Source organism: Triticum aestivum, chromosome 5B (assembly GCF_018294505.1).
Source record: "Triticum aestivum cultivar Chinese Spring chromosome 5B, IWGSC CS RefSeq v2.1, whole genome shotgun sequence".
Classification (NCBI taxonomy): Eukaryota; Viridiplantae; Streptophyta; class Magnoliopsida; order Poales; family Poaceae; genus Triticum; species Triticum aestivum.
Window position 1 is genome coordinate 488,884,161 of NC_057807.1, and position 21,196 is coordinate 488,905,356.

Below are 21,196 nucleotides of genomic sequence, written 5' to 3' on the forward strand. Positions count from 1 at the left end.
TGGTGATTCATCAGAAGCGGAACTTAACCACCGAAAACACACCGGATCCACAGACGAATTCAGTGGCAACAGCTACCTAGCCTAGCAGGCTCCTACCAAAAGCTCTGCTTCCCCTTACAATTATGAGTTCCTACAGCCCATAAAGGTTACAAAAGAAGAAACTCTCTATCGTTGTGCCTATACTCGAGCGACGGCAGAGCAGCAAATGCCCTCCTCCTGCCGCTGATGTTACATTGTTACATGATGAATCTCCTGTGAGAACAAACAAAACTGCGGGACAAAGCAACCGGGGAAGGAAGATGGGGAGGCTAGAGATTCCACTGCGCCATGACCCTTCCTTCCGGTACCCTTTGGTCGACGCGGCCTATCTTGCGGGGCGGCCACACCACGTGCGTCACCCTCCCCTGCACCAGACCAAGCGGCACCTGCATGCAGCAGACAACAAAAGGATAATAAACATGTTCATCATGGCCAGGACTACGGCTGACATCAAATACACAGGTGTGCTCTGTTTTCCCACCAAAATTGTGCAACCCAAGACATCAAACATTCTCCTGACTTAACATCAGCCACAAATCTAAGTTACCCTAGCATGTGTGCTGCTACTTTTTAAACCAAAAATACTAAAAGACAAACCAGTATTCTGGATTCAGACTAATTTCAAACTGCAGATGGACTGTGCTTCAATTACAATGGTGACAGTAACCAAATTGGACACGGCACCATAGCAGTAACAAAAATAGCACCGAGACAAGTATAAGCCCCGCTCTGCTAAGCTGGATTAGAGACACTTATTCCACTGAGCTAACGCAATATGTGTTTGATTTACTACAATACAAACTGGAACTAGATCAGAGCAGCAGATATAAACAGAGGAATACAAGATAGCAACACTCAGAGCACAGGAGCAGCTTCATGTTGGCTCGATTCCATGTTTAAACCCGAACTGTAATGAGTGATATTTGGGTTTTATTAGAATAAGAAGTGCAGGGGGGTTGCTGGATCTGATGGAACATACAATTTTATCTTAATTGGGTTCTCTAATACGTTTAGTTGAATGGTGTCTAATCACTCCATAAAATGCTTTATGTCCATGCAAACACATCTGTTTATTATGTATCAGAAATACAACAAGTTACGTTACACGAGTTCTCAAACAAAATTAGATTGGCACTCCTCGTCGCTTCCTCCCTGTCATGGCACTAACTTCATGTGTACCCGGAGCATGACTTGTAACAAAATGAGAAAATGAATTGTGAGGGGGTATTCTTGACTCCCATGAAAAGGACAGACCCAGTGCATAGAAGCTCCCACACAAGGTGGGGTCTGGGGACGGATTATAAGAACATAGTCTTACCCCTACAAAGTGCAATGCAGAGAGGCTGGTTCGAACCCAGGACCTCTTGGCACAAGTGGGGAGGACTTCACCACTACGCCAGGCCTGCCCTCTCTTGACTCCCATGAAGTTGCAATGAAATCTTCTTTGGGTCTAACACTAGGATCTGCTAGAAGTTCCCCCAGTGTCACACTTGGTGATTCCTCCTTGGTTGAAACATTAATTGTACAACGTGTCATGCTAAGTGAATGCAAAGCAAGGTCTGTTATGTCCACCGGGTGGCCTTGCTCTATAAGTGTGGTTGGGGGCAAACCATATATGGAGAAGTTTCTTCTGACGAATCTTATTCCCTTGTCCAGTATGCAACACCAGAACTGAACATCAAGGTCTCTTCTCAACACATCCGCAAACACATTTGTTGTTGTGGAACACCTTGGCAAATTCATTTGCTATCTGTCCTAGCCGTGGATGTTCTGCGGGGTCTATGCTCCCGAATACCAGTGTCTTGAAAAAGTACCTCAACTCATTGTAAGACAGAATATTTAGGAAAATCGGTTTCAAAGATCCAAACCGGGCTAATCTTTTAAGTCTGCTTATGATGATGATCTTGCTTCCTCTGCCCATTCTTATGAGAAATGAGTGAATTTTTTTCCAGTCACCGTCACCTACATCAGAAGCAAACTCAATAACTACCAAGATCATCCCTTCCATGGTCCTTCCATGGTCAAGTGTTCTCAAAAGGCTGTCTCCATTCAAGTGCAAAATAGAGAAGTGTGAGCGAACCCTTTCGTCGCCGCACACATGAGCAACCAAAGTCTTCTTCCCAATTACTGCAGCACCTATAATCGGAAGAACTTCCGGTGCATGATCACCAGGAGGGTCGTTGTGCCGCAACAACAAGCTCAAGAGCTTTTGCTTTTCAGCATGTCGGCCGAACATGAAGTTGTGGGTGTAAAGATAAACATCATATGGCCTATGAGACATGCACTCACATCCACCCAGAAGCACAACAAATTCTGCCATGTTAGCAACAGCAATTTCTAAGCTTTCCAAGGCACCATGTGACTCGAGGTGCGTGGCCTTATAAGTTATTGTTCGAGAACGCTTGGCAAGATACAAGCCGCTACTAGATAAGGCATTACTGCTAACCTTGTCAAAGCCTGCATCATCCTGAAGGACCCGGTACCTCAAGTTGTCCAGCACACTGTGTCCTCGGTACATGGCCTCTGAAAGCGTCTTGAGCTGCATCATCATCCCGAAGTTGGTGATGTATCGCGTGTCTGCCTCCTCGACAATGGTGCAAACTCTCATTAGGAGATGTTGCAACCTCTCCACCGCCTTCCCCTCCAAGCGTGGACGGCTCGAATGGTACTTGTTCAGCAGGGAAGAGGTGAATCGGCTCACAATTTCTCCTGCAACTGCAGACATGGCAACCTCCATGGCTGGGATTGATGAGGTAAGCTGCTGGTTGGCCTCTGGACAAGTTTAACTAGGAAAGCATCTGCCAAGTCTCGCAAAGACTCTTGGAAAAATAGAAAAGTCTCCAGAGATGACTTTGACTCTGACGACTGACGAGTGTGCCGATGACTCACGGATAATTGTCTAAACGTCAATACATGTGATGTGGACAAGCCAACTGTCCAAGCAGCATGCAAAAATGCACCAGTATTTGATATTCACGGTGGGTCCATGTTTGTTAACTATATTTGTATTTATCTGCCGTTGGACTCTTTTCACACTTTACATATGACTGGATGATATCCCAGTATTTTATAGTCACGGTAATAAAAATTAACTGCTGTCAATTATCTTTGCACGTGTCTGTACTTGGACTCCTTCTATACTTTACATATGTGCACTCTGTTCTAGAAAAGTTTAGCCGTGGAAATTGTTTGGGGTTTTCCAGACGAACTTCGGTGGAGAAAGCAGGGGGGCAACTCATTGGCAAGGGGCTCTTTCTTGGCCAGCGATGATGAGAATCACAACTCCATACTTAAATCATCTTGATATTCACTTTGATATGGAAGTCCATACTTCAGTACTCCCTCTGTTCCAAAATATTTGAAGTTCTAGGTTTGTCCTAAGTCAAACTTCTTTATGTTTGGCCAGGTATACAGAAAAAATATACCAACATCTACAACACCAAATTAGTTTCATTAGATTCAGCATTCATCATAAAATATATTTTCATACCATATATATTTGATGTTGTGGACATTAGTAGGTTTTTCTATAAATTTGGTCAAACTTCAGAAAATTAGACCTAGGACAAAGCTAGAACTTCAAATATTTTGTAACGGAGGAAGGAGTAATCTTCCAGAGGACATGTAACCAGTTTGTTTGTACATTTGCTCCTTTGGTTATTTCTCCCTAATCCAATGCATTCTTCATAGTTCAGGCTTTGCCTCATGGTAATCCTATTTGAAACAACAAGTTTCCGAGAGACTCTTCGCAAAACAGAAAAGTCTGCAGGGGTGACTAAATCGTTGGCGGCGACGAGTGGGTGGGTGACGTTCCAGGGAAATTCCAGGACTAAAATCTTTGCAAAAAAGATATTTCTAGCAAGATGACACCAAATATGGGTAAATTCAAGGGCAGGAGCAGTAGAATGTCTTACAGGGCCGTAGGTTCTCGAGTCCCGGCTGACGCTGCCATTGTCCCCTTCGAGCCAGCAGTGGCCCTCCGGTATCTTCCGGATCTCCTTCGTCTCCGGGACGCTGATCCAGTCGCCGGGCAGCCCAATCACCCTCTTGATCGCCTTCCTCCCGTGGTCCACCGGCGTCCTGCATACACACATACATACACCAGCACCAAGAATCAAGATCCGCCATTTCGAGAAAAAAAAAGAATCAAGATCCGGTTTATATCTGCACCGCCACACCCATGACCCACTGGAAGCATCAGGGAACGCTCTGGAAGCAGTCCGGCCGGGGCGTCGGCGGAGGCGGCGAGCGAGCTTACACGAAGGTGACGACGTCGCCGCGGGAGAAGTCATAGCGCTCGAGGCAGAGCCGCTCCACCAACGCGTATTCACCTGGCGGAGACGCCAGCGACGGTAAGAAATCGAAAAAGAATCCGGCGGGTTGTGTCCGTGGCCCGTGGGCGAAGAGGGGAAAGGTGGGGCTTACCTGTCATGCCCTCGAAGGTAGGGTGCATGGAGGCGCCTCGGACGGCGGCGACCGAGAAGTAGCGGTCGGAGACGGTGAGGCCGATGAGGGAGCCGGCGATGCAGGGCTTCACGACCGACCTGAGCGCGGCCCACGCCCCCGCCGCCATGTCCGGAGGTCGGCCCTGGTGGTGGTACCCTGGCTCAGACCGCTGCGACGCGGCTGCTCGCCGTCAAAGTTGAGAAGGCGACGGCGGCGGCGGCGGCGCGGTCAGGGTCGTAGCGGCGAGGAGTACGGACTACTAGTATTCCGCTAAGGAAAAAACGAAACTCAGAAAGAAAAAAACCGAAAATCCAACTCGGTGCCCAGGCTCATCTGCTTCCGGTCCGAAAAGTCAAAACAAATACTACAAAAATTCAAAAAAGAAACTATTTTTTTTGTGGTAGGTAATTGTTTTTAAGAATGTGTGATAGGTAATTTGATGCGTGAGGTCCGCTTTAAATTTCAATTCATTTGGACATCTGAGCTTTTGTCAAAAAAAACAAATCGGATCAGAACAGTGCGTGAACAGTAAACTATTTTACAGATCCCAATTTTGTTTTTGTTGCCGAGAGCTGCTTAGATGTTCAAATGAATTGAAATTTGGAGCTGACCTCACGCATCAAATTATCTACCATACGAAAAAATTAAAATTTTTGATTTTTCTAATATTTGTTTTGATTTTTTTTTCGTCAATGCAGATGCAGATGAGCTCGGGAGCAGAAACTCCGTATCCAAAACCCCCTCTTTTTTCTTGTCTTTTCTTTCTCTTTTTCATTCCTGCTTTATTTATTTACCGCCTCTTTTTTTCTAGGAGTTAACTAATGTGAATGGTCATCTCAGCTAATTCAAAAATGAATAGCTTTGCAATGAAGGAAGTATGTAATTTATAACTTAGATATTTATTAAAGTAGTGATCTAAATACTCTTATATTTTTTTTACGGAGAAAGTATATACTAATACATCCTATAATGTTCCTTTTACAATCTCGAACACAAGAGATTATAGGAGTATTAGTAAAACCTCTCGTTGTCGCATGCGTGTTGCAGAAACGAACAATACACAATTAAACATTTTTTCGAGAATAGAGGCCTGCGACGGCGTAAAAAGTATTTCGTGGACTCTCTGGTAGGTTTTCTGATTTTAGAGTATTTATAGAGACGGAGTTAGGTCAAATGGAGGCTCATGGGCCCCACTACCCACCAGGGCGGGCCACTCCTTCATTTTCTGGTGGCCTCCCGAAGCTTCTAGGGTTTCTTATCGCCAGAAAAAAATCTCCAAAAAGTTTCGTGGCATTTGGACATCGTTTGGTATTAATTTTCTGCAGAGTCAAAAACAATCAAGAAACAGCAACTGGCACAGGGCACTAAGTTAGTAGATTAGCCCCAAAAAATGATATTAAGTTGCTTATAATGTACATAAAATATCCATTGATATTATAATAGCATGGAACAATCAAAAATTATAGATACGTTTGAGACATATCACGGGCACACGCGGAGGAGGTGCGACACCGGCAGCAGCAGTTCATGCTAGAGCAGCGCCTCAACCTGGCCTACATGTCAGGCGCGGCTGGCGGAGGCCATGGCGCTCTCCGCTGCCGATGACTGTGTCGTCCTGCAGTTGGCCCCGTCGTCCCCCGAGCCGATGTTGACCCCCGTCAAGCCCGAGGGCTACACATGGACCGGGTACGTCTGCGAGTGGGTCAACGTGCCTCCCGTCTGGTTTGAGGCAACGCCGACCCAGGAGCAGATGTACTTGGAGCAATGGCGGCAGCGCAGGCTCACGGAGGAGCACCGTGAGGGCGACTACCTCGAGCAGCTGGAGCGCGACACCGAGGAGGAGCGCCGCGAAGCGGAGGAGGAGGAGCGCCTTACCCGCGGTGGCGCAGCCCAGCCACCGGCGGATGACGTTGCCGCAGCCTGGGAGACGGCATTCCCGTGGGCTGGCCTGATACGTCTCCAACGTATCTATAATTTATGAAGTATTCTTAGCATGTCTATAGTATTTTTACATGATTTTAGTATGGTTCGATTAGAACTAATCCGGACTGACTCTGTTTTCAGCAGAACTACCATGGTGTTGTTTTTGTGTAGAAATAAAAGTTCTCGGAATGCGCTAAAAATCAACGGGGAATATTTTTGGAAAATATAAAAAATACTAGAACGAAAAGCTACCGGAGGCAAGTCCCGAGGCCACCACGAGTGTGGAAGGCGCGCCTGATACGTCTCCAATGTATCTATAATTTTTGATTGTTTCATGCTATTATATTATCTGTTTTTGAATGTTTAATAGGCATTTATATGCTATTTTATACTTTTTTGGGACTAACCTATTAACCAAGGGCCCAGTGATAGTTTCTGTTTTTTTGCCTATTTTAGAGTTTTGCAGAAAAGGAATACCAAACGGAGTCCAAACGAAATGAAACCTTCGTGATGATCTTTCTTGGACTAAAAGCAAACCAGAAGACTTGGAGATGAAGTCGGAGAGGCAACAAGGCGGCCACGAGGCAGGAGGGCGCGCCCAAGGTGGTAGGGCATGCCCCCCACCCTCATGGGCCCCTCATAGCTCCCCTGACCTAGTTCCTTTGCCTATATATACTCTTATACCCTGAAAACATCCAAGAGAGCCACGAAACCACTTTTCCACCGCCGCAACCTTCTGTACCCATGAGATCCCATCTAGGGACCTTTTTCGGCGTCCTGTCGGAGGGGGATTTGATCTCGAAGGGCTTCTACATCAACACCATTACCTCTCCGATGAAGCGTGAGTAGTTTACCACAGACCTACGTGTCCATAGAAAGTAGCTAGATGGCTTCTTCTCTCTCTTTGATTCTCAATACCATGTTCTCCTTGATGTTCTTGGAGATCTATTCGATGTAATATTCTTTTGTGGTGTGTTTGCCAAGATTCGATGAATTGTGCATTTATGATCAAGATTATCTATGGATATTATTTGGTTATTCTCTAAATTCTTATATGCATTATTTGATATTTTTGCAAGTCTCTTCGATTTTTTGGTTTAGTTTGGCCTACTAGATTGATCTTTCTTGCAATAGGAGAAATGCTTAGCTTTGGGTTCAATCTTGTGGTGTCCTTTCCTAGTGACAGTAGGGGCAGCAAGGCACGTACTGTATTATTGCCATCGAGGATAAAAAGATGGGGTTTTCATCATATTGCTTGAGTTAATTCCTCTACATCATGTCATCTTACTTAATGCGTTACTCCGTTCTTTATGAACTTAATACTCTAGATGAATGCTGGATAGTGATCGATGTGTGGAGTAATAGTAGTAGATGCAGGCAGGAGTCGGTCTACTTGACACGGACATGATGCCTATGTTCATGATCATTGCCTAGATATCATCATAACTATGCGCTTTTCTATCAATTGCACGGCAGTAATTTGTTCACCCACCGTAATATTTGCTATCCTGAGAGAAGCCACTAGTGAAACCTATGGCCCCTGGGTCTCCTTTCCATATTATTAAATCTCTTTTACATCTTACTAGTTTTTGACCTACTAATTTGCAATCTTTTACTTCTATAAACTAAAAATACCAAAAATATTTACTTTGCCGTTTATCTATCTCTATCAGATCTCACTTTTTCAAGTGACCGTGAAGGGATTGGCAACCCCTTTATCGCGTTGGGTGCAAGTTGTTGATTGTTTGTGCTGGTATTCGGTGACTTATGCGTTGTCTCCTACTGGATTGATACATTGGTTCTCAAAACTGAGGGAAATACTTAAGCTAGTTTGATGCATCACCCTTTCCTCTTCAAAGGAAAACCAACGCAAGCTCAAGAGGTAGCAGCGCCCTACCCCCGGGAGGGTGCTCCTACCTCATGGACTCCCCGTGGGCCTCCTTGACGTGAAAACGACGCCAACCCCTCTTATAAATCCTAAAAAAACGTAACAGAAGAGAGATCGGAAATTCCGCACACCGACCCATCATTACTCCACACTCGCTATTTATAATACTTAAGTAATATATTCTAACTTTATGACAACAGCACCTACTTTTATATTCTAGCTCTCCAATATCATGCAAAATTATCCTCTTCATACCCATAACATAGTTTTATTTGTCGTTTCTAGTTGGAAGCAAACGTTCGGTGTATGTAGAGTCGTATCAGTAACAGATAGGGCTTGAGAGAATATTGATCTTACCTTTAGCTCCTTGTGGGTTTGACACTCCATACTTATCACTTTCATCTTTGGAAATTGCTATGATGATTCCCTGCACTTGGGGATTATCAAGCTCTTTTCTGGCGCCGTTGCCGGGGAGCAATAGCGTGGGGTTGATATTCTTGTGTATGCATGTTTGCTTTCTTCACTAAGTAGTTTTGTTTTCCCTTTTGTTTATGTTTAGCTGTGGGTGAAACAAACAAAAAAATTAAAAAAATTAAAAAAAATACTTATCTCTTATGCCTAAAAAGTTTTTTTCAAGAAGAGAAGTGATGGGAAAGTTATGCATTGGAGAAGTGAGGGTCGACCTTGAACACTTGTGTTCATGCTCATGGAAACAATGTAGAATTTCATGGAAGTTTCTTAGAAAATAATTATCCTCTTGTATTTATCCTTTATATTATAAAAATAATATGCCAATATTTGGTTTTAGGATGTCTAGATTGCTTGTTTGCTATGTGCAGTGCAAAAACAGAAACTCTGGCTGTAGCGCGTGAATTTACATTTTTTTACTGGAATGTCAAATGCTTCTGAAATTTTTTGCACAATACTTCTATACAATTTGTTTAGATTTTCCTATTTTTTTAGAATTTTTGGAGTTACACAAGTATACGAAGTTTCCAGATTACTATAGATTGTCCTGTTTTTGACAGATTCTGTTTTTCTATGTGTTGTTCACTTATTTTGATGAATCTATGGGTAGTATCGGGGGTATGAACCATGATGAAGTTGGAATACAGTAGATATAATTCTAATATTAAATTGGAATGAGTTTACAACAGTACCTAAAGGTAGTGATTTGCTTTATTATACTAACAGATCTCACAAAGTTTTTGTTAAGTTTTATGTGGATGAAGTGTTCGAAGAACGAGGAGTTACTAATGTGAGAAGAATAAACAGAGGCAAGAGTTCAAGTTTGGAGATTCCCAAGGCACCCCAAGTAAATATTTCAAGGATACTCAAGCATCTAAGCTTGGGGATGCCCCGGTTGGCATCCCATCTTTCTTCTTCAACAATTATCGGTATACCTCGGTTTTTGTTTTGTTCACATGATTTGTGTCCTTTGTGTTTTTCTTTTTCTTTAATAACCATGCTATTATGAGTTAGCCCTTCATTGATTTATAGAATGCTTCATGTGCTTCATTTATATCTTTTGAGTATGACCTTATAGAATGCTCTTTGTGCTTCACTTAAATCTTTTGAGTATGGTTTTATAGAATGCTTTGTGTGCTTCACTTATATATAGTTGGATAATTGTTAATCTATATTAATTGTAGAATGCTCCATGAACTTCACTAATATCTTTTGGAGTATGAATAAGATTATCATCGAAAGTGGGTTTGGGAGAATGTCAACTTTAGGAAGTAATGATCCCACTATTTTGGAGGGTGTTGAATCTTAGTGTGATATTTATGAAAGTGAATTTGGAGAGGTCTTAACTTTATTTAGTATTGATTCCACTATTCGAAAGAGGTTCCAATTGATTATGAGAAAAAAGTTACTATCTATGATGTTTATTGTGACGACATGTATGCTATGAAGAATAATGTTAACCATGAAACCTATCATCATGATTTTAATTTTCAGTTGGATTATGCCTCACATGATAGTTATTTTGTTGAGTCTGCTCCCACTATTTCGAATGAGAAGAATATGCTCATGTGGAGAGTAGTAAAATTTCTATGCTTGTAGATCATGAAAAGATTGCTTTATGTGATGATTATATTATTGAATTCATTCATGATGCTACTGAAAATTATTATGAGGTAGGAATATATGCTTGTTGAATTGCACTAATATTAAGTTTCCTCTCTATGTACTTAAAGTTTTGAAGTTATGCTTGTTTTGCCTTCCTATGCTAGTTGACTCTTTTTTGTTGGGAAACGTAGCATGCAATTTCAAAATATTTCCTACGCTCACGCAAGATCTATCAAGGAGATGCATAGCAATGAGAGGGGGAGAGTGTCTCCACGTACCTGTAACATCCTAATTTTCAATTTGGATGTTATTTATAGATCATTCATATGCATCCATGATTTATGCATTTGCTTCATTTGTTTTAGTTGAATTTTGATCCAAGAGACCTTAAGCAACTCAAGGACCAAATTGAGAGAGTTGGAGGTTTCCCAAAAAGTCCATTTTTGATTTATCAAAATTTGGAAAACTGGATCAATTTGTTTATTCAAAATTCTTTTCCAATTATTTTTGCAAATAAATAAAATAAAGAGAGAAGATAAAATGACTTCTTCAAAAACAGCAAAGAAATATTGGAAATTGAAATTTGAATTTTGGGATATTTTATTTGATTTTATTTGCAAGTTTATTTATTTTTATTGTGGAGTAATTAGTACTAATAAGTTTGTTTTTAGTTTAGGCATTTAGGCCAAGAAAAATGTTCACTAGGTCATTAATAAGGCCATATTAATATGTGGATTTTTCTGGTATTTTTAGATATTTATTTATTTTAGTTTTGCGTGTTTTTCTTCTCTTAAAAATGTTTTAAAAAAAGTCTACGCCGAACTGGGCCGGCCCAGCTCAGCCCGGCTGCGGCCCAGCCGCCCGTGACTGACTCCGGCCAGGAGTCCGGCCGTCGCCCGCCTCGCCGTCGCCGAGTTCGGCTCGGTCACGCCGTTCCCACCGCCTTGCACCCTCCTCCAAGCCGAGGCCCCCGACTCCTTTAAATACCGGAGCCCCCGGCCCCACTCTCCTCCACATCGCCCGCACCGCCGCCACATTTCATCGCCAGCGCCACCGCCGCACTTTGTCGCCCGCGCCGCAAGCCGCCCATGCCGCACCCCGCCACCGACGCCACCCCGCAAGCCGTCGTCGCCGCTGACCCCAATGTCGCCGCCCCGCTCAATCCATTGCCACCGCTGCCGTTTGCCTCACCGCCGTTGACCACCGCCGCCGCCGGTAGCCCCCAATCCCCTCTCGCTCGTCCGATCTGGATCCAACGATCTAGATCGCGTATGTTTTTTTGAGACGTTTTCTTTATTTAGCGGACGTTCATCCATTAGTCTTCGGTAGCGAACGGTTTTTGTTCGTTAGGTCTCTATAGCGAATGTTCGTTCGTTAGATTTCTCTTTTTCTTTTATTTATCTGCCAGGGACCTATTCGTTAGTTTTATTTACAGTTTAGTCATGCGTTTCAAACTAGCACTACTTTTTACTCGTTTTCCCAAATTCGACAAAACCAACGCCAAAATCTTTAGAGCGATCCCATCTATCCAGTAAACCAACTTAAACATATTTTTGAAATTTAAAATTTGAATTTTTTTTCAAATTTGAGTTTGAACTTCTTTTGATCGTATCTTGAGTTTCGTAGCTCCGTTTTAGTTGATTCTTTTTGCAAATTGAAGCTAATCACACGTACCTTATGTTAAGATCTAATCCTCATAATTATAATACTGTTAAATTTTTTTCCTATTTAGATTAGTTATTTGCTTGTATTTGAGTTTTTCGAATCTTTTCTTCGATTCTCTTTGCATCTTTTGCTTGAGTGCTTATGTATGCTATTGTTTGTTTATGGTAGATTTTTCGGAGTGCGGAGCTTGTTACTATGAATCTCTAGAGTTTTTCGATCGTCCACAAGGCAAGTTACACTTTGATCATACTATTTTATACCTAGTTTTTACTATGAATTAGTTACACCCTCACAGATTTGCATGAGTAGGTTTGGGAACATGTGGTTTGGTTGTAGTACATGAGGTAGGAACCTTTTACCTTTGATCACCCGGGAATATACGTTATGCTCATAAATTGCTTAGCCATGCTCGTAGATGGGGATTGGTTTGTGTGATTCATGCAAGTTGCGAGAGATAATAATTTTGGACCACATTAAGGTGGCAACTTTAATACACATCTGGGTGGATTGTTTGGGGCACCTGCAGAAACCAGTGCTTGACCATGGGAATCCCGGAGTACCCATGTGATTACCCTAGGTCCGCCACCCAGGCTTAAAGGGATCATATGATATTTCATGCCTAGAAACTTCCGTGTGCAGCCACAAGCCATTATGGGCTCTGGCATAGTTGAGTAAGTTGTGTGACCTCTTTCAGTGGTAGACTAGCAGATGTAGGGGAACGTAAGTGTACCCGTCTACCCAGAGTAAAGAGTTAATGCTTCAGAAAGACTATGTATCAATCTTCCGATCATGGATGCGGTCGAGTCTTGTGGGGATAAGTGCACAAACCTCTGCAGAGTGTACAAACTAATCATGGTTAGCCGTGTCCCTGGTTATGGACAATTTGAGTATCTGGAAGTGAATTATTTGTTGATCTCATCACTCTATTTAATTGATGTATTGGGTTTATTATTTATACTTTGTAGTTTTTTGGGATTGAGTTGGAGGAACCTTGTCAATAATGGCATAAACTTGGTAGTAAATAAAAATTTATTCCTTTGTTGTAGGAAAAATTAGCTTTTTTGCAAAAATTAAACTTAGATCTTCCACCAGCCAAATATGCATGTAGATATAGTCTCTTTCATTCATTTTCTCTATAGTGTAACTCTGCCAGCATATTCCATGTGCTAACCTACACGACTGCAACGTCTCATGTTGCAAAGTTTTCCGACGAAGAATAAGGTGCGCTAGGTCATTGTCATGCACTCAGTTATGTCCTGGAGTTGATGGACTCATTTATCTTTGAAGCTTCCGCAGTTACTTTATTTAGATGGCCTTCAGCCATATTTTTGTAATAAATACTCTTTGTGAGGACCTCGATGAATTAAGTGTGTGATTGAACTCTGTTATAATTCCTCGAGTACTGTGTGTGTTAGCATACCAATCCAGAGATGACACTTAAGCACAGAGACTTCGAACCATTGTGATCGGGTCGCTACAAGATGGTATCAGAGCATGCATTGACTGTAGGATGCGACCACTAGGAAAAGCCACATGATACTCTTGCCTATTCATTTCTAATCCTCCTCTATTTCTACTCTATAGATGTCGGACCCCAGGAACAAGTTCACTCAGCTGGATGATGACACCCCTTTCGGACGATGCTACCTCTTGAGCATGCGTTGGTTTTCCCTTGAAGACGTCGCCGCCTTTCGGACGATGCTACCTCTATTTATACCATAAGTATTTCCCTCAGTTTTGCAAACCAAGGTATCAATCCAGTAGGAGACGACGCACAAGTCACCTAGTACCTGCACAAACAATCATGAACCTTGCAACCAACGCGAGAAAGGGGTTGTCAATCCCATCATGGTCACTCGTAAAAGTGAGATCTAATAGAGATAATAAAGTAAATATTTTTGGTATTTTTGTTGTATAGATTGGAAAGTAAAGATTGCAAAATAGTAAACGAGATGCGATATAATGGAAAAGAGATGCAATATAATGAAAAAGAGACCCGGGGGCCATAGGTTTCACTAGTGGCTTCTCTCGAGATAGCATGTATCACGGTGGGTGAACAAATTACTGCCGAACAATTGATAGAAGAGCACAAATATATGAAGATATCTAAGGCAATAATCATGAATATAGGCATCATGTCCGTGTCAAGTAGACCGAAACGATTCTGCATCTACTACTATTACTCCACACATTGACCGCTATCCAGCATGCATCTACAGTATTAAGTTCATAAGAATGGAGTAACGCATTAAGCAAGATGACATGATGTAGAGGAATAAACTCAAGCAATATGATATAAACCCCATCTTTTTATCCTCGATGGCAACAATACAATACGTGTCTTGCTGCCCCTACTGTCACTGGGAAAGGACACCGCAAGATTGAACCCAAAGCTAAGCACTTCTCCAATTGCAAGAAAGATCAATCTAGTAGGCCAAACTAAACCGACAATTCAAAGAGACTTGCAAAGATATCAAAGCATGCATATTAGAATTCAGAGAAGAACCAAATAATATTCATAGATAATATTGTTCATAAATCCATAATTCATTGGATCTCGGCAAACACACCGCAAAAGAGTATTACATCGAATAGATCTCCAAGAACATCGAGGAGAACTTTGTATTGAGAATAAAAGAGAGAGAAGAAGCCATCTAGCTAATAACTATGGACCCGAAGGTCTGTGGTAAACTACTCACGCTTCATCGGAGAGGCTATGGTGTTGATGTAGAAGCCCTCCGTGATCTAATCCCCCTCCGGCAGATCGCCGGAAAAGGCCCCAAGATGGGATCTCACGGGTACAGGAGGTTGCGGCGGCGAAAAAGTGGTTTCGTGGCTCCCCTTGATGTTTCTAGGGTACAAGAGTATATATAGCCAAAAAAAGTAAATTGGTGGAGCTACGAGGGGCCCATGAGGGTGGGGGCGCGCCTAACCCCCTCTTGCCTCGTGGCCTCTATCGGTGTCAAAACCGGCGGATCTCGGGTAGGGGGTCCCGAACTGTGCGTCTAAGGCTAATGGTAACAGGAGGCGGGGGACACAATGTTTACCCAGGTTCGGGCCCTCTCTATGGAGGTAATACCCTACTTCCTGCTTGATTGATCTTGATGAATATGAGTATTACAAGAGTTGATCTACCACGAGATCATAATGGCTAAACCCTAGAAGCTAGCCTATGATTATGATTGTTGTTGTCCTACAGACTAAACCCTCCGGTTTATATAGACACCAAAGGAGGGCTAGGGTTACACAAAGTTGGTTACAGAGAAAGGAATCTACATATCCGAATCGCCAAGCTTGCCGTCCACGCAAAGGAGAGTCCCATCCGGACACGGGAAGAAGTCTTCTATCTTGTATCTTCATAGCCCAACAGTGCGGCATATGTATATAGTCTAGCTGTCCAAGGACCCCTTAGTCCTGGACTCCCTCGGTAGCCCCTAAACCAGGCTTCAATGACGATGAGTCCGACGCGCAGATTGTCTTCGGCACTGCAAAGCGGGTTCCTTCTCCGAATACTTCAAAGTAGATCTTGAACACAAGAATCATGTCCGGCTCAACAAAACAAACTCCACATACCACCGTAGAGAGTATAACATTCCATGAGTCCTATCCATCGACAACTTTTCGTAGCGTGACATCACGCCACGGCCCGGTCATTATTCGAACCGTTTTTTAGCCTGCCCCTCCGTATTTCGAGGTGCGGTTTCATTGGCACGTCTTGTCAAAGCAGAGATCGTGTCCCCTTATCACGGGATTATCATCAATACGGGCATGGGTAACCCAACTGTGCCATTTGCATGGCGCTCGAGGAATAAGCAAGTTTTAAGGCGAGCAGGGAGGCGTATTACTTTTACTGCCTTTATAAAGGGATAAGGATTCATCCTAGTTCACCCACGCCTTCTCCTTCCTCTGCCCATCCATTCTCGAGCTCCAGCGCCCAAGCTCTCGCCTTCTCCACCCAAAAAAGCACTCCAATCATGTCCGAATCTAGAGCAGGAGGCAAGTGGATGGCCTCCTCCATCAAGGAGAAGGACATCAAGAAGCTCCGGGAGGCCGGGTACCTGGCCAAGGAGGTCACCCATCGGCTTCCGGCCAAGGGACAAATCGTCCCCACCCCAGAGCCCCAGGAAAGGGTAGTGTTCGTCTCTCACTTCGTCCGTGGGCTGGGATTTCCCCTCCACCCATTCGTCCATGGACTGATGTACTATTACGGGCTGGACTTCCATGATCTGGCCCCCAATTCCATCCTCAACATCTCGGTCAGCAAGCAGAGTGCGGAGGTGCCATGGTGGGCAAGATGCCCAATGTCACCTGGCCTGAAGGCTCCTTCGTCGAGACTGTCAAAGGATGGCAGTCGGGGTGGTTCTACATCACCGAGCCGCGTGACACCAAGTGGGTCGCGGCTCCCGTATTCCGGTCCGGAGTCCCGATGCGGCTCACCTCCTGACAAGAGAAGGGCCTGACCTGGTCTTCCTCGGACGAGCTGACGATGCTCCAGACGCGCGTCAAGAACATGATAAACAAGAGAATCAAGCTCGTCAACGTGATCCAGGTGATGCTTGTTCGCCGGATTCTTCCGTGCCAAAGCCGGACTTGCAATTTATGGGAGTTCGATCCGGCCAAGCACCAGACCCTACTGGAGCTCTTCGGCACGACGCACGAAGATATCTAGAAGGTGCTCTTCAAGGACAACAAGGTGCCGTCGGCCATAGACGAGGATCGCGGGCATGACTCAACCCACCCAGCTAGTCCGGTAAGTTTTTCCATGTTTTCAAGGTGTACCCTTTACTTGCATATTGGAGGAGAGTGTTTGAGCCTCCCTATCGATTTTTTTAGACTTGGACAAAGAAGGCGGAGCGGATCAAGTGTCCGGCTCCGCAGCCCGAAGACCCAGAAATCCCGCTTCTAACAAAGATGCTGGTTCCGGCGCCTTATCAGGTGTCGAAGAAGAAGGCCAAGAAGAATGCCCAGGAGACAAGAGGTGGTCTCCGTCACAAGGGTCGCATCCGAAGACGTCAAAGCTCACTCCTCCGCCGAAGACAACAAGGAAGAGGAGGAGGAAGAAGAAATCCATCTCCCCCCTGCAGGGGGGGAGAAAGAACAGGACGACCACCATGCATCTGGCGAACGAGGCATCCAAGAAGGGGAAAGCTTCCCTTCCGGACAGCTCCGTAGTGGCCACCGACAACAACTGGGAGTGGGAGCCCAGGGAGAAGCCCCTGGTCAAATCATGAGTATTCGAACACATTTGTATATCCGGCCTTTCTATCTATTTGTTTTGTCATGTTTGAATCATGTACTTGTAGTCCGGCTCGGTCCAACCTTGAGCGGTCCTTATCTTCGGAGGACTCGCTGGACCCGGCCGCGATGGATAGCGGGACCATTCCCTCGACCTCCTCTCCCAAGGACACGGGTGACACTAAGGCGTTGTCCCGAAGGATCCCAGGTCCGGGAGAGAACCCGGAGGCCGTCAGGGAGGCGCCGGAGGGTGAGGCCTCGGCTGTCGGACACATGGGGGAGCAAGCCCCCAAGGGGACTGACGATGGGGGCCATATACAATTTGGCCCCCAACCGAATACTATTCCGAAGACCTATACGGCTCCAGAATCAGGCAAGCAACCCTTCTCGAAAGAAGGGGGTGTGCCTATTCCGCCGGTGACCTCTGTCCAGCCAGAGGTGCCGAATACTTTGCTGGAAGCGCTGCGAGGTGCTTCCATTGTAGAAGAACACCGTACCCTCATGGGTACAGTGATTGAGAGGATCTAGTCCGCAAAAAGCGGGCTGACCGAAGCCTGCACTAGCCTTCTAACAGGCTTTGAGGTAAGCAATATAATTGTGTAAAAATAATGTCACAGTATGGACAGTAGCCCCTGATACTCTGTTCGGTGTTCGGAAAGAAAAAACGAATAGAGGATCAAATAATTTTCGTAGGAGACTAATAAAAAATGTCTATGTGAATAAGCAGGTGTCACTGCTGGCTGCAACCTTTCACACTGCAGAAGTCTCCGAACTGAAGCGGAGTCTGGAACGGGTCGAGGAAGAGCTCGGCCTTGTGAAGAAGCAGTTAGAGGACAACAAAGGTATGCATTGATCCTTATCTAAATTCAGATATGATGAACGATTTGTTGTGACTGAAGTGTCATAATATTTGTTAGGGGCAACGACCGAAGTAACGACCCTCAAGAAGGCGCTGGCCAAGGCCGAGGACAAGGCGGCCAAGGAGCGGGCTGCACGCAAAAAGCATGAGGCCCGGGTCAATGAGGTCCAGCAAGAGCTCCAGGATGCAGTCAAGAGGTGCGAGTCCTTGGAGCGTGAATTTAAGGAGCAAGAGTCCGAACTTGCCAAGGCCCACCAGAGCACACAAGATGCCTGAGCCGAAGCCAAGGGCACCCTCCAGGAAATCCAGGTGGCCAAGAAAATCACGGGGGGTAAGGCTTTCATTATGCAGAGCAAATATGTGAAGGAAAGGTTCCTTTTACTTACCCAGGTTTGGAGCTCTCCAAGGGCGTTTGTGGATCTGTTGCACGGCATGTCAGACGCTGCAGAATTCTACCAAGCCGAAGAGGGGAGCTCTACGGAGAAGCTATTCTGGTCGCAATACCTTGCGCCAGAACATCCGGTGCCCTTTAGCGATCAGCTGAAGCAATTGGTCGAGCTGCATAGGGCGGCCAAACTAGCCATGAAGGATTTGATAATCCGGCTATGGTCTGTCGAAGCCATTCCTAGCAGCTACTTCGGACTCGTGAAGCGGCTGGTCAGTGCCTGCCCTCGGCTTGACGCCATCAAGCGTTCGGTCTGCATTGAAGGTGCGTGGATGGCCTTCGCCCACGCCAAGATGCACTGAGCGAAGATGGATGCCACAAAGCTGATGACCGAAGGACCGCCCGTGGGCAAGTACCATCGCATGCCCGAGCTATACTATGATAGTGTCCTGGAGGGACCCCGCCTTGTGGCGGAGCAGTGTGCTAAGGATATCATGTTCCCATGAATACACTCATGTTTATCCTGTCCTGTAATATGAAACAGATTCGCTATGTAATATAATGTTTGTTATTTAAAACTTCACCTCCTGCGTGGCCGTTTTATTAAATCTGAGACTTGGCCAGTCGTCGGCTTCTGCCCCCACGTAGGTAGTATGGGGGTGTTCGGGATAAATCTAAACACTCTTTATCCAAGGTTTTGGTCCTTTAAGGAGGTGTTTAGCGCAACGAACTAGGCAATCAGACTATTTGGCTTTATCATTCTCACTTAGCCATAGGAGTTTGACGAGAAAATTTTTGGCGTAGCCCCTGGTGTTCGGAAATTTGAACTTGGGGCGCGATACATGCCTAATCGGATAAAAACCGATCCATCACATAATGCAGAAAAAAATCGCTAAAGATTTGTAACCTCTCGAATAGCTGACTAGCTCTCGCCGCATCATGATAGTAAGTTTTTGGCTTTCTCTACTGAGGTGCTCATCTGGAAGAACCAGGACACAATCACAGTAGTTCTCCCTTTACTACCCTAGCCGATATAGCGGAACATAGGGTAGCAAGCACAGGAGCCGGGCAACCCAACTATTGACCCAAGACATGATTCGGAGTCAATGCATATAATGCTACAATTCGGAGTGCCGAACTACCGTAAAAGTGTTCGGACTTTCTTGCCGTATTATGGAGCGTAATGAAGCCCCTGGCGAATTAAGTCGTACAGAGTGTACAGGCGCAATTGATAAGAATATTAAAGAAAGGGAAAAATCAAGTAATAAGCTGACGCTGCAAATATTGAGCCGCAAACTATTTTCCATTGTAATTTGATTAATACGCCAAGGAGTACTTATATAAGTAATGTGATAAGCAAATAAGGCTATTTGACATGCCATGACCAAGGGCGAGCTGCGTGCGGGTTTTTAAAACAGGTATAACGATCGTTAGCAGAGACCACCTGGGTGTTCCCTTGTACATCAAAGCTTCTTGCCTTCTTGGTGTATCCGTCCCTTGATAGGTCCACTGATCAGGTTATCAGAAAAGGCCTCGGAAAGAGAAGAACCTGAGAAAAATAAAAGGTAAAGGTATGCGGGTCTAGGAGCGATTGAGCCGCATTACGGACCACGGTCTTAGCCGTGCCTACGGCCATGCCCATGGTATTTTAAGTGCGTAGTTATGTACGCGCGGCACAAGTATCGTCGCTTGAATGGGAGTGGGGCGGAGGCCGAATTGCTAGTCAAGCTCTGGACGAGCTAGACTGTCCTGCTGCAGAGTAGTTCATACTCTCTTAACGGTGTCCGGGAGTTTTACTGCCGAATTGAAGTTCTGCCTAAAAAGGCTGCTCTATACTTCTACTGCAAGGGCCACGTTGTGCTCCTCGGTACGGAGGGAGCGTTCCGTGTTTCCATTGACTGTTATAACACCGCGTGGTCCGGGCATCCTGAGCTTGAGGTAAGCATAGTGTGGTACCGCATTGAAGCGAGCAAATGCGCTTCGTCCGAGCAGTGCGTGATAGCCACTGCGGATGGGGACGATTTAGATGATAAATTCTTTGCTTCAGAAATTATCCGGGGATCCTAAGACCACTTTCAGTGTGATTGAGCCTGTACAGCAGGCATCTACACCTGGTATGGCACCTTTAAAGGTGGTTTTTGTGGGCTGGATCCTTGAGGGATCGATGCCCATTTTGCGCACTGTATCCTGATAGAGCAGGTTCAGGCTGCTACCGCTGTCCATGAGGACTCGCATAAGGTGGAACCATAAATGATTGGGTCAAGGACTAGTGAGGCTGAACCGCCATGACGGATACTGGTCGGATGGTCCCTGCGGTCGAAGGTGATCAGACATGACGACCATGGGTTGTACTTTGGGGCGACTGGCTCCATAGCATAGATGTCCCTGAGTGCGCGCTTCTGCTCCCTCTTCGGGATATGGGTAGCGTATATCATATTCACCATTTTGACTTGGGGAGGAAACTTCTTCTGTCCCCCTGTGTTCGGTGGTCGTGGTTCCTCGTCATCGTCCTTGCTTTGCGACCCCTTCTCCTTGTTCTTGGTGTTTAACTTGCCGCCCTGTTTAAAAACCCAACACTCTCTGTTGGTATGATTGGCTGGTTTATCAAGAGTGTCGTGTATTTGACATGGACGATCGAGTATGCGGTCCAAACTGGACGGGCCTGGATTGTTTCTCTTAAATG

At 45.0% G+C, this 21,196-nt stretch overlaps 1 protein-coding gene across 2 annotated transcripts; it reads right to left on the bottom strand.

Annotated features, from left to right (window-relative positions):
• LOC123112704 (mitochondrial inner membrane protease subunit 2) lies at window positions 1-4,800 on the bottom strand. 2 transcript variants are annotated; one of them, XM_044533772.1, is made up of 4 exons: window positions 4,465-4,800; window positions 4,210-4,370; window positions 3,954-4,119; window positions 1-425 (listed from the first exon to the last, which is right to left on the bottom strand). In XM_044533772.1, the coding sequence occupies exons 2-4, from the start codon at window positions 4,329-4,331 to the stop codon at window positions 309-311; spliced, it is 405 nt and encodes a 134-aa protein (XP_044389707.1). In that variant the 5' UTR covers window positions 4,332-4,370; window positions 4,465-4,800; the 3' UTR covers window positions 1-308. The 2 variants fall into 2 exon arrangements, with proteins under 2 accessions (XP_044389707.1, XP_044389706.1); XM_044533771.1 differs by having other exon boundaries at window positions 4,298-4,370; window positions 4,465-4,792.
• Between the last annotated feature and the right edge of the window lie 16,396 nt (window positions 4,801-21,196).